The 12,728-nt window shown below is 40.0% G+C and overlaps 1 protein-coding gene across 1 annotated transcript in view; it reads right to left on the reverse strand.

The window, feature by feature from the left end:
- TTN (titin) overlaps window positions 1–12,728 on the reverse strand; it is a 275,206-nt gene that overhangs the window by 64,955 nt on the left and 197,523 nt on the right. Inside the window, exons 237-254 of the mRNA XM_059395492.1 lie at window positions 12,344–12,643; window positions 11,924–12,241; window positions 10,679–10,975; window positions 10,266–10,565; window positions 9,864–10,178; window positions 9,620–9,768; window positions 9,103–9,253; window positions 8,732–9,013; window positions 6,939–7,241; window positions 6,114–6,416; window positions 5,732–6,013; window positions 5,343–5,642; window positions 4,947–5,249; window positions 4,541–4,849; window positions 4,148–4,429; window positions 3,740–4,039; window positions 3,360–3,653; window positions 311–3,277 (exon numbers count right to left, since the gene is read on the reverse strand). Of these exons, the coding sequence (XP_059251475.1) occupies window positions 311–3,277; window positions 3,360–3,653; window positions 3,740–4,039; window positions 4,148–4,429; window positions 4,541–4,849; window positions 4,947–5,249; window positions 5,343–5,642; window positions 5,732–6,013; window positions 6,114–6,416; window positions 6,939–7,241; window positions 8,732–9,013; window positions 9,103–9,253; window positions 9,620–9,768; window positions 9,864–10,178; window positions 10,266–10,565; window positions 10,679–10,975; window positions 11,924–12,241; window positions 12,344–12,643 (7,755 nt within the window). The remainder of the gene's footprint in view (window positions 1–310; window positions 3,278–3,359; window positions 3,654–3,739; window positions 4,040–4,147; window positions 4,430–4,540; window positions 4,850–4,946; window positions 5,250–5,342; window positions 5,643–5,731; window positions 6,014–6,113; window positions 6,417–6,938; window positions 7,242–8,731; window positions 9,014–9,102; window positions 9,254–9,619; window positions 9,769–9,863; window positions 10,179–10,265; window positions 10,566–10,678; window positions 10,976–11,923; window positions 12,242–12,343; window positions 12,644–12,728) is intronic.

Below are 12,728 nucleotides of genomic sequence, written 5' to 3' on the forward strand. Positions count from 1 at the left end.
AGAAAAAAGAACATCATACCTATGGGGTCTTTTGCCACCACTGGCCTTGAGGGCAAGCTTGGTTCTCCAATTCCAATTTCATTTTCTGCCTTGACACGGAACTGATATTCATGTCCTGGGAGGAGGTTCTGTACTTTGAGACGTCTCTCGGGGATTGCACTCTTGTTAACAGGGACCCATCGTACTGAATGTTTTTCCTTTTTCTCCAAAAAGTACCCTGTGATGGATTTTCCACCATCATATTCAGGTGGATTCCAAACCACAGTCATCTCTTCTTTGCTTACTTTGGTGAGAAAAAAGAACATCATACCTATGGGGTCTTTTGCCACCACTGGCCTTGAGGGCAAGCTTGGTTCTCCAATTCCAATTTCATTTTCTGCCTTGACACGGAACTGATATTCATGTCCTGGGAGGAGGTTCTGTACTTTGAGACGTCTCTCGGGGATTGCACTCTTGTTAACAGGGACCCATCGTACTGAATGTTTTTCCTTTTTCTCCAAAAAGTACCCTGTGATGGATTTTCCACCATCATATTCAGGTGGATTCCAAACCACAGTCATCTCTTCTTTGCTTACTTTGGTGACTTCTGGAGGATCTGGGCGACCAGGTTTATCATATTTGGTTTTTGCAATGACTGGTTTACTTTCTGTTGGAGGCCCTGTGCCTATTTTATTTTCTGCACGGACTCTGAAAATATATTCATTTCCTTCTATGAGACGTGTTACTGTAGCACTGGGTGTTAAGACATTAGCAGAATAGGTAGACCAAACCATTCGCTTACTCTCACATTTTTCTAGAATATAATTTTGGATTTCACAGCCACCATCGTCCTCTGGTGGATCCCAGCGAATAGTACACCGATCACTGGACACATCAGTAATTTTCAGATTTCTTACAGGACCAGGCTTATCTAAAACATTGACAGTGGCATAGGCCACAAAACTGCCAGCCGTGTTAGTTGCTGTAATTACATATTTACCACCATCACTTCGCTTTGCTTTAGAAAGAGAAAATTTGGATGAATCAGCACTAGTATCAATCTTGACCCTTGGTGATCTTGTTAAGTCTGTAGCATCTTTGTCCTTGGTCCATAAAACTTCTGGGAATGGTTTGCCTCTAACACCTGCCTCAAGTCTAATGGTGTCCCCTGCTTTGACAGTTAGCACACCACTTAATTTCAGATCAAGTACTGGTTTCTGTAAGTCTTCCTTCACAACAACTTCCTCTGTCTTCACCCAGTCACTTTCCCCACCTTCATTCTTTGTTTGTACTCTGAACTCATAAATCTGGTTTTCAACACATCTGTCAACCATGTAATGGGTTTCTTTAATGCTTCCTTTATGCACTCTTTCCCATTCATCAGAGCCCTTCAGCCTCCTCTCAACGTGATAGGACAGATTTGGGCTACCACCATCATAATCTGGCCGTCGCCACTTGAGATAGACAAATGTCTTTCCTTTATCTGCAATGTGAAGGTTTTCAGGCTCGCCTGGCCTATCAATAGGGTTAATAGCCAGAATTGGAGTTTTTGTTTCAATGGTTGGACCAACTCCTACCTTATTCTCTGCACAGACTCGGAAATAGTATTCGTTGTTGGCTAAGAGGTTGGCCTTAATTAATCGCTTAGTGGCATCTGAAGCAACAATTGACCAGCCTTTCTGGTTTGGTTTGCGGTATTCTACTATGAAATTTGTTATTTCTGAGCCACCGTTATCTAGTGGGTTCTCCCAAGAAATTGTACAGTTTTCTTTGGTTACATTGCTAACCCTTAAATTCTGGCAAGGCCCAGGTCTGTCAAGAACATTAACAATGGCGGAACCTTGGGCATGCCCACTGGTATTCTTAGCTGAGATAATATACTTGCCATGATCAGCTCTAACAGCATCTTTAATCTGTAACTCAACACGAGGTAGATCATGAATTATGTCAACCCGCTTTTCTCGAACCAATACTTTGCCTTCCTTGGACCAAGTTATTTCTGGATCAGGTCTGCCTCTGACTCGAGCAAGAATGCGGATAGTTTGGCCCACTCTAACGGTAATAACATCACGACAAGTAACATCAAGTTCTACTTCTGGAGGATGAAGGATGTCTTTTGCAATCACAGATTCTGCTAGTTCTCTTGGCTCTCCCTCTCCCACAATATTAGCTGCCTTTATACGGAATCTGTACTCATTTCCTTCAACTAGTCCAGGTACCCTAAAGGCACACTGCCTAATAAGTTCATCTTTATTAATCCTATTCCACTGTGTTGTACCAGGTTTCTGACATTCCACTACGTAGCCTAGAATGGGGCTGCCACCATCACTGAGAGGCTTTGTCCACACCAAGTCAGCTGTTTCTTTGGTCTTGTCTTTCAGTTTAGGATTAATTGGTGGTCCAGGTGGTTTGATGGGCCGGCAAGCTTTTATTGGATCGGAACTTGGTGATGGATTGCTTAGTCCTGCAAGATTTTCAGCAAAAACCCTAAACTCGTATGTATTTCCCTCATACAGTCCAGTCACTCTAAACTTCAGGTCACGTATGGGTGTTTTGTTGACTCTCACCCATTTGCCAGTTATTTCTCGACGTTCCACATAGTAACCAATTATTGGACTGCCACCATCAGATTTTGGCAACGTCCAAGACACTGTTGCAGCATTTTCGGTAATGTCAGTAACCACTGGTTTACCAGGAGGAGATGGAGGACTAAACTTATGTTTAGCAACAGTAGGAACGGAGTCAAGGGGAGGACCAACACCCATCTTATTCTCTGCTTTAACTCGGAAAATATATTCACAGCCTTTTTGCAGATGTGGGATTTTCAGCTTTGTCTTACTGCTTCCTGATGAGACAACACCCCATGTGCCTTTCCTTGTATCTTGTTTCTCAACAATATAATTTATCACAGGGCTTCCTCCATCATCCTTTGGTGGCTGCCATGAGATAGTCATATATTCTGGGGTAACATCCAGAATATTAATAGGACCTGTTGGTGGACCAGGAACATCAAGAACAGTAAGATGTACAGCTACTGTTTTGGTGCCAGCTGCATTGGAAACTGTGATTTGATATTCCCCAGTGTCTCTCCTTAAGCAGTTCTTAATAGTAAGTACTGATGAGAAGCTGTCAGTTTCAACTGTGTAGTGTTCATCTGTTTTGATCTCACTCCCATCTGTTGTCCACTTGACAGTGGGAATGGGTACACCTCTTATGATGGCAGGGAACCTGACTGTAGTTCCAGCTTTTACCACAAGGCCTTCAATTAATTTCACATCTAGTTCCACGGATGGAGGCACTGGAAAGTGAACATGAGAAAATTAGATGTTGATTTTCACAATATGAATTTAAAAAAATAATAATGCCAGTCCAAAAATTACCTAGTTTTTCCTGACATTCTATTGGGATAGTTGTGTCAGGGAGACCAAGACCCACAATATTTTCAGCTTTTACGCGGAATTTATAGGTCTTTCCTTGCTGCAGTCCAGTAACAACACACTCTAAGTTTGTCACAGTCTTGAACTTAATCCAGTCTTCAGTGCCCTCTTCTTGATATTCCACCAAATAGCCAGTGATTGGAGAGCCACCGTCACGATCAGGCTTATTCCAAACAAGTGAGACTTCAGTCTTGTCGACATCTACATGGTGTAAGTTTTTCGGTGGCCCTGGGGGATCTTTTCAAAAGAAGAAGTTATGATGAGTGAATAATATTCTCAGAGACAGTCAGAGAAAACCTCTGTATCCAGAGAAAGCAACTTACGGAGAGGATCCAGAGCCTTGATGGGTTTAGGTGTTTCAACAAAAGGACCACGGCCATACTGGTTCTCAGCAGCTACCCGGAAGAGATACTGATTGCCTTCAGTAAGGTGTTTAGCCATGTGACTCTTCTTCTTGGATGTAGCTGAAAGAGGTGACCACTGGGAGGTGGCAACATCTCTCCTCTCAACCACGTAATTTGTAATAACAGAACCACCATCATCCAGTGGTTCCTTCCAAGTAAGGTAACAAGAGTCTTTCCTAATTTCACTGACTTCCAGATCTCTAGGTGGCCCCGGCTTATCTGAAAGTGTTAAATAATGAAGTTATAATAAGTGATTTAGCTCAAAATGTATCAAAATTTATTTTTATTATGTTATTACATTAAATACATAAGTATGAAAATTCTCACCTAATACGAGGACTTTTACTGAGACAGTTTTTGAACCAGCTGGATTCTCCACTGTTAAAGAATAAATTCCACCATCTTCATGGGCAGCATTAGGAATTTCAAGCTTGCTACCAACTGGAGTAACATCGATTCTTGCTTTAGTTGGAGCTTCTCTGTCTCCTTTCTTCCAAGTTACTTTTGGGAATGGCACACCTTTGATGACAGCACTAAGTCTTAGAGTATCACCAACCTTTATGTGTTGTTCTCTTGCCATGTTGGCATCAAGAATCAACTCTGGGGGTTCTGGAATAAAGCAAATATTACTTTCAGATTTGATTTATGTATTTTACAACGAAGCATATACAAAGAGACATCTATCTTCTTTGCTATTATAGCTGAGATGATTTTACTCACCAAGTCTGTCTTTTACTAGCACTGGCTCGGGAACATAAGCTGGATCCGATTCACCAGCTTCGTTGACTGCCAATACCCTGAACTTATAGGTTTGACCATCCCGAAGACCGGTGACTTTATACTTAGTCTCAGGACATGACTCAGGAGTGTAGTTAGCTCTTTTCCACTCTTCATCTCCAACTTTCTGGTACTCAACAATATAACCCAGAATCTTGCTCCCGCCATCATGGCGTGGTGGCTGCCAGGTTAGATCAACTGAATTACACGTTGTATCAATTGCTTCAGGATTAATTGGTGGACTTGGTTTAGCTATGTAATAAAAGGAAAAACAAACAAAAAGGAGTTAGAACACAGCTGCAAACAAAGTTGGATAACGTGAAGACAGAATGAATGTTTAATATTGTACCAATTGGATCTTTAGCAAAGACTGGTTTGGATGGTGGGCTTGGATCGCCAATACCAATTTCATTTTCTGCAGCAACTCGGAATTCATACTGACACCCTTCTAGAAGATCAGGAACCCTGAATTTAGTGTATGGATGGATGGGCTCTTTGGTAACTCTAGCCCATCGTTTTGACATAGTTTCCCTCTTTTCCAGGATGTAGTTTGTGATGGGCTTTCCTCCATCATTTGGCTTGTTCCAGGTTACTAATGCAGAGTCTTTGGTAACCTCTGTGACAATGGGCTGCTCTGGTGCATCAGGAACCCCTATGACAAACATTAGCAGAGCGTGTTAGAAATGTCATTTTCCCTACTAACAATATTCAACACAGAATCACTAAAAGAAAATGTAATGCGTACTGAAACGATCTTTGGCTTTCATTGAATCAGACACCAGAGGATCACTTATTCCATATAGGTTTTCAGCATATATCCGGAAAATATAATCTTTTCCTTCAAGGAGTTTAGAAACTTTGCATGTTGTTTTAGCACTTGCAGATGTCACAGGCATCCAAATGTCTTTGCCCACCTCCTTCTTCTCAATAATGTAATTGGTAATTTCACTGCCTCCGTCATCTAAAGGTGGCTTCCAAGAGATAACCATGTAATCTTTGGTCACCTCATCGAAAATAACTGGTCCTACTGGTGGTCCAGGACGGTCTGCAGAAAAAAACACAGACCAAAATGTAATTGCCCATTCTGCTTTGGAAAGAACAGAATATCTATTCTTCTTGCTAAAGGATACTTACCAACAACATTGACTTGACAGAATCCTTTCCTGGAGCCTGTACTGTTCTCCACAACCACGCAGTATTTGCCGGAATCTGAACGTTTGGCCTTGATCTTCTCTAGAGCAAGTGTTGTTGGAGTGGTCTTTATCTGGGTGCGATCATCCTCCAGCACATCAGCTTCATCTTTGAACCAAGTAATTTTAGGCTTTGGTTTGCCTGAGTAACGGCCAGTGAGAGCAAAAGCTTCACCAACCCGAACTGTGAGCTTATCTCTGAAGTCGAGGTCAAGGGTTGGAGGAGCTGAAATTGTAATTATACAGGCAAGTCAGTTTTACTGATGTCTTATGGCAAATCTGTAAGTGTACAAGTTTTCAGAGCATGAATTGCATTCGACACATACCCAGGTCATCCTTGCAAGTGATAGGCTTGGTACAAAATGACGGTTTGCCTTGTCCCACGATATTCACAGCACTGACACGGTACTCATAGGTATCACCTTCTTTTAAGCCTTTCACAGTGTATTTTCTGCTAAGCAAGTTGTCATTTGTAACCTTGTGGAATTTCTCAGTTCCAATGAGGCGGCTTTCTAGGACATAGTTGATAATTTCTGATCCACCATCATACTTAGGAGGATTCCAAGTCAAGGAAACAGAATCTTTAGTAACCTCTTTGACTTCCAGGTCTTCAGGACGCTCTGGTACAGCTGCAAGTAAAATACAGAATTACAATGAAGAAAAGGTCATGTTAAAAATGCAGTAAATCATAGTAAATAGTAAATGATACTCTTGGAGGACTGCACTTAAACGTTGAATTATTTGCTTTGATAAGTAACAGAAAGTTCTCACCATAGCACTATTAGAGTTAAAAAAGACACCACCCAGTCTAATTTTCTCTGATAGATGAGGAAATAGATGTTTGTTGAGGCCAGATCATTTAAGAAAGTTCTCCAGAGTTGGGATATTATTTTCATATTCATGACAGTAAGTGGAAAATTAAAAAAAAAAAATAGTGTAGTATCCATGGAGGAATTGGAAGACTCCTATATTACCATAATGTCTCTCACGATCACATTCAAACACTACCAACATGACGCTTTGAGCATTTGTCTACTCAATGCTTTCAAGGGAATGAAATGTTTAGTCTCGGTACACATATTCTCACCATCCTCTTTTCCTAAATGAATGAAGAAGTGATTAAGGATGAAATTGTTTTAAATTGCACTTACTTATTGGATCTCGGATGACAAGAGCGGTTGGTGTCTCAGTAAATGGGCCTATGCCAACACTGTTTTCGGCTGCAATTCGGAAAAAGTAGGATTTTCCTTCAATGAGACCCTGGACAGTAGCATTCTGTCGGGTAACTGTGTATGTCACTGGGGTCCATGCTCTGCGGTCAGATTCACGCTTCTCAATGACATAATTGGTGATTGGAGAGCCTCCATCATCTTCTGGAGAAAACCATGTCAGTTTGCAGGAGTCATTGGTTAGGTTGTGAGCCTGGAAGGGTGTTCCAACAGGACCTGGCACATCTGGGAAAAAGAGGAGACAATTTCTAGCTGGCTGTTTTCAGTGAACAACCAGGCTCAACATTTGTTACCCTCTGTGTTTAAAAAAACAAAACTGCTATGAATAAGATTTCATGGCTATTGATTTTTTTCTTCCCCATGGTATCTATATTCATATTTTTAAATGAAATATGTTTATAATTACTGTTTGCCACTGTTTTAGTAGAAGCTGAAGGAATAGTAATGTGTGTGTATATATATAACATATGGGTATTTATATATGTATGTTTATACTTTTTTTTGGTAATTTGTAAGTCAGATAGGGAGCTGCTAGAAGGAGAATGCACAGAAGGAGACAGGAGAAGGGGTGAGTGGTGGCATGGCTACTTTCTGTTGTCTAGTTTACTCTCCAGAAGGGAAAGGGAGAGAGAGCTTTTTCTAGGTGACTAGTAAATCAATAAGGAGCACAGGAATTCCCAAATCTCAGAAGGCCCTCTGAGAGGGCTGGAATTCAACCTTGAAAGTGTACTGGTTCTCAAGTTAAAATAATGGGTGTTGAAGAGCTTGAAACCAACCTAAAAGCTTGTAGGACTGTTGGGTCAATGAGATCTTTTCCCTCATGCCTTTTTCATTAATGAAAACATAGTATGTTTACATATCATTAATTATGTTCAGTTATTTTCACATAAAAACTCATTGTTTGGAGTATGGTTGTGCCTAGAGACATGATAGGAGTGAAATCTGAGTGGGAGGGGTTTACTTTCTGAGCAAATCACTAGCATAAAGCAGCCAGCAAGAGGCATGAAAACCTGTAGAGTTCACCTCTATTCAGTGACTAGAAATGTAATATTGATAATCAAATATCATGCTTTTTTTATTATGTTCAGTTAGCCAGCATATAGTATGTAGTTAGTTTTCTATGTAGTGTTCAATGGTTCATTTTAGTTGTGTATAACACCTAATGTTCATCACACATGTCCTCTTTAATACCCATCACCTGCTGTTCAATTAGAATACCGAAACCCTCCGCAGAGAGTTTTGCTCTGTCATGATAATTAGCAAAGGATACACTCTCATGATGTGAAATTGATCAACCTTAGTAAATTATTAGATATTCATGTACATGTGCAGGAAAGTTGCTTTTATAGAAAATATATAAAACATAGTGCTTATGGTGGCATGTCATATAAAAAGGCAATATACAAAATTTTATTTAAAAAACTTTGTTTTTATATAACATAAAAACACAACTTTTTAATGTTATATAAAAAGACAACATATAAAACTGTATTTATAGAAGTACAACAATATAAAAGAGGTATAAGACAAAAAAAAAAGAGGAAAGATTTTAAAATACTAGCAACGGTCAGTGGGATTGTGGGTGATTTTTCTGATTTTCCAAAACATTTGTAACAGTTTTACTGTAACATAGCTTGGCTGTAGATGAAGTAAAAATGTCATTTTTAAAAGCTGCATGGACAAATTAAAGGTGTTTACCTAATACATCAACATACCTAATACATCAACAATAATGGTCTTCTTTCTTTCTCCCCCTGCATTTTTGGCGAGAAGAGAATAGACACCTTGGTGGCTCCTCTGGCAATTCTTGATGACCATGGAGGAGCTAATGGCTGTGGTCTCAATGGTAGCTTCTTGAGGTAATGCTTTTTCATTCATGTTCCAGGTGACAGTTGGAGGAGGTTTTCCAGACACATATGCAATGATCCGGATCACCCCTCCAGCGTGAACCACAATTCTGTCTCTGACACTGGCATCTAGCTGAAGGTCAGGTGACACTGGAACACAATTGAAAATTACAAATGTGGTTTTCATTCCCAATCCAAAAGACAAATATGGAGAAAATAATAGTAGTGTGAATAATTACCAATTCTGTCCTTCATTTCAATGACATCTGTGACTTCTCCAGGTTCTCCAATGCCTGCAATGTTGACTGCTCTAACTCTGAATTTGTAGAAAGCTCCCTCTTTTAAGCCTGTCACAACAAGCTTTGTTCCTCTCACTTCTTTATCTTTAGCCTAGGGAAGGATTACATGCATTCAGTTCTTTGTAGCTTCTTGTTTTCATGGCTTTCTGAAGTCTAACCAACAGCATATTTAACTACTCTGGGAAAATTGTTGCCAATTTAGGTTTTGGGGATCAGATATTGCAGGTAAACACTGCATGAAATGTCTTTCCAGGAATTGTGTTTTAATAACAACAATATTAACTTTTGATTAAGTTTTTGACATAACAGGTGTTTGGATTCTCAGTTGTAATTGTTTTCTGATTTCTTAATAAAAAGGTATTTTTATTTCTACAAATAGAAATTAATGTGATTCAGAATAACAGCTATACTTTTTGCTTATTTATAATATATTTTCATAATGCCAAATGTTAGCTACCTGTTCCCATTCCTCTTTTCCTTCTTCTTTATATTCAACGATGTATCCAGTTACTTTGGATCCTCCATCTTTTAGTGGGGGAGACCACTCCAAATCCACAGATGATTTAGTCCAGTCTGTGACTTTGGGAATTGGAGGGCCAGGAGGGGCTGGAAAAAACCAGTATACATAAGTATTCTTGACTTTTCCATGGCACTTTGGGGTGGGGTAAAAAAAAAAAAAAAGGAGTGGTTTCAAGGCTTACCAATTGGATCTCTAGCAGTCACTGGGTCTGATGGCAGACTTGCAGGACCCACACCAGCAGCATTGATTGCATACACACGGAACTGATAGTCAGAACCTTCAATAAGACCAGTCACTTTATAAGAAACACCCAGAGTCATGGCCTTGATAGGATCTCGGTTAACTCTCTTCCACCTCTTTGAAGTGGTGTCTTTCATTTCTAGCCAGTATCCTGTCACAGGAGAGCCTCCATCGTATTCTGGTTCTTCCCAATTGACAGTCATGGAGTTGCGAGTCACGCTGCTAACTGTTGGTTTATCTGGTGCTCCAGGGACAGCTGTGGAAAAGAAATCACATTGATTTCTAGAAATTATAAAAAAGCAACAGTAAGAGTGACTTTATATGTAAAGCATGTCCTACTTACAGAAGAGGTTTCTTGCTGTTTCAGGTTCACTGTCAAGAGGCTCCCCAACGCCAAATTTGTTCTGGGCCATGATTCGGAATACATATGCATGGCCTTCTAGCAATTTGGGAATTGTGTATGTGCACTCTTTAGGTTCACTGGAGACACGCACCCATGTCTTCCTGTTAGCCTCCCTCTTCTCAATTACATAGTTTGTAATCTTAGACCCTCCATCATCCAAAGGTGGAAGCCAAGATAATGTCATTTGATCTGCTGAAATAGATTCAAACTTTATTGGTCCCACTGGAGGTCCAGGACGACCTAAAATGGTTTTAAAAAGGAGAAAAAAAAAATTAGAAGAATGGTTTAAAAGCCAAATAATATACATAGGAACAGACAAACATGTAGTTTTAATAAAGCCGTGCTATCTTTACCCAAAACATTCAGTCTCATCTCCTTTGATGCTGTTCCCAGATTATTCACAGCTGTGATGGTATATAAGCCAGTGTCACTCCTGCGAGACTGTGGAATAACTAAGGTGCAAGTGTCATCCACTACCAGTTTGTTGACGTGCGTGTCATAGATAACAGGTTCTTTGCTGTCAGGCTTCCTCGGAGGAGCTTTAAACCAGGTCAGTGTCGGGAATGGCACACCTTTAATTTTGGCCACAATGTTAACATCTGTTCCTTCTTCAACCTCCATGAATTCTTTTAGCTCAATTGATGGTGGGCCTAGATTGTTTAAAATAACAACGACAACAACAATGTGGTCACTAGGGACAGAAACTAGAGTTTGCAGTGCCTATAAAGCTATTTGTCTCTACTATAGGCAGGCTTCCTAGCCCAGCCCAATATGAAGATCAGATCTGATTTCAATTTATACCAGTTTGGAGAGCAGGTATATGTAGTCATCATCCTTTATTGGACCTACATGTGGCTACGTAATCAACTCTTGCCTCTCCCTTATTGAGCATTATTATGCATGTAGATACTGAAAGAGGGCAGAGAGAAGTGAAGATTGCAATAGCCTAGGTTTAGAGTTCTTTCATGATATTCCCTTTAATATAGATGCATATTTTCTTAAATATGCAGAATTATGAGAGGACTTACAGTTTTTATTCTGAGAGAAAGCCCTAAGAAATACAACTACTAGTGGAGGCAAAGCAACTTCCCATTTTCCATGAATGTAGGAGAACATGCAAAGAGGGTAGTGACTACAACCCTCCTAATTTTAGAAGAAAGAACTGAACAAACACAAAGCAGTAGGGATCGTAACAATAACAGAGGAAGAATTATTACCATATTTGTCTATATTTATCTATTAAAATGGATGTATCTTTTTCTTAGAGAAAAAGAAACTTGATTGGGAAGATAAATGGGGTTCAGAACTTGCTGAGCAAATAACTGCTTGCTTACTTCCCCTTTTGAGGCTCATGCAGAAAATTATAGTATGGGAATTCCAAATGTCATCCCTTTCAAATAAGGAAAAAGTTTAATATGTAAGGAAATAAGATAATTCAGTAGAAGTTGATGGAAAGAGTGATTAATATGCCCGTGTTCACATTCCACTCACACAGCCTCCTGATGTACAGATATTTTTCTTTTTACTCTGGACTGATATTAAATTACTAGCAAGAGGTTCCTAGAGAGGACATTTGCAGTTAATATGCGGGGACTTACATGTCTGGTCTTTGACTGTCACTGGGCCCACAGTGGCTGAAGGTTTGCTGACTCCTGCAGCATTCACAGCCTTGACTCTGAACTCATATTCACCACCCTCGACGAGGTCTTCAACAGTAAATTCTAGTTCTTCCACATCACGCTTGTTGCACTGTTTCCAAGCTTCTTTCTTTTTCCCAGTAGGGTCCCAAGCAAGGCACTCAACAATATAATGGGTGACAGGGGAGCCCCCATCATTCTTTGGGGGTTTCCATGATAGGTGTACTGTGTTCTTTGTTATGAGGCCAATCTTGAGTTTAATGGGGGGATCAGGAGGATCTTTAAAAATAGGTAAAGGAAGTATTAAGCATTGTTTATAATGATATATTTCAAATTTGAGGAACTATTTTAATCTCATATTAGGAAAAAAAAGAAACTTACATATTGGATCTCTGGCTGTGGTCCTCTGAATGGTTTCCACAGGCGGACCAATACCAAAACGGTTTTCTGCACGTACGCGGAAGAAATACTGCTGTTCAGAGATGAGATCAGGAACCACAAATGTGGTGCTTCCACAGTTTGGATTGACTTTAGTCCAGGCTTTTCCATCAATAGTCTTCTTCTCTATAACATAGCCCTTGATCCTGTCTCCTCCGTCATCGTCTGGCATCTTCCATGAGAGTCTGCAACTACCTCTTGTGATGTCACTGACTTTCAGATCTTTGGGTGGTCCTGGTACATCTGTTGGATGCAAATCACCACATAAACAATGTCACTTTGTTTAAAATAATTTGTTCTTATTCTATGGTCACTTTTAAAGTCCTTC

The sequence above is a fragment of the Mustela nigripes genome, chromosome 3 (assembly GCF_022355385.1).
Source record: "Mustela nigripes isolate SB6536 chromosome 3, MUSNIG.SB6536, whole genome shotgun sequence".
NCBI classification, from domain to species: domain Eukaryota; kingdom Metazoa; phylum Chordata; class Mammalia; order Carnivora; family Mustelidae; genus Mustela; species Mustela nigripes.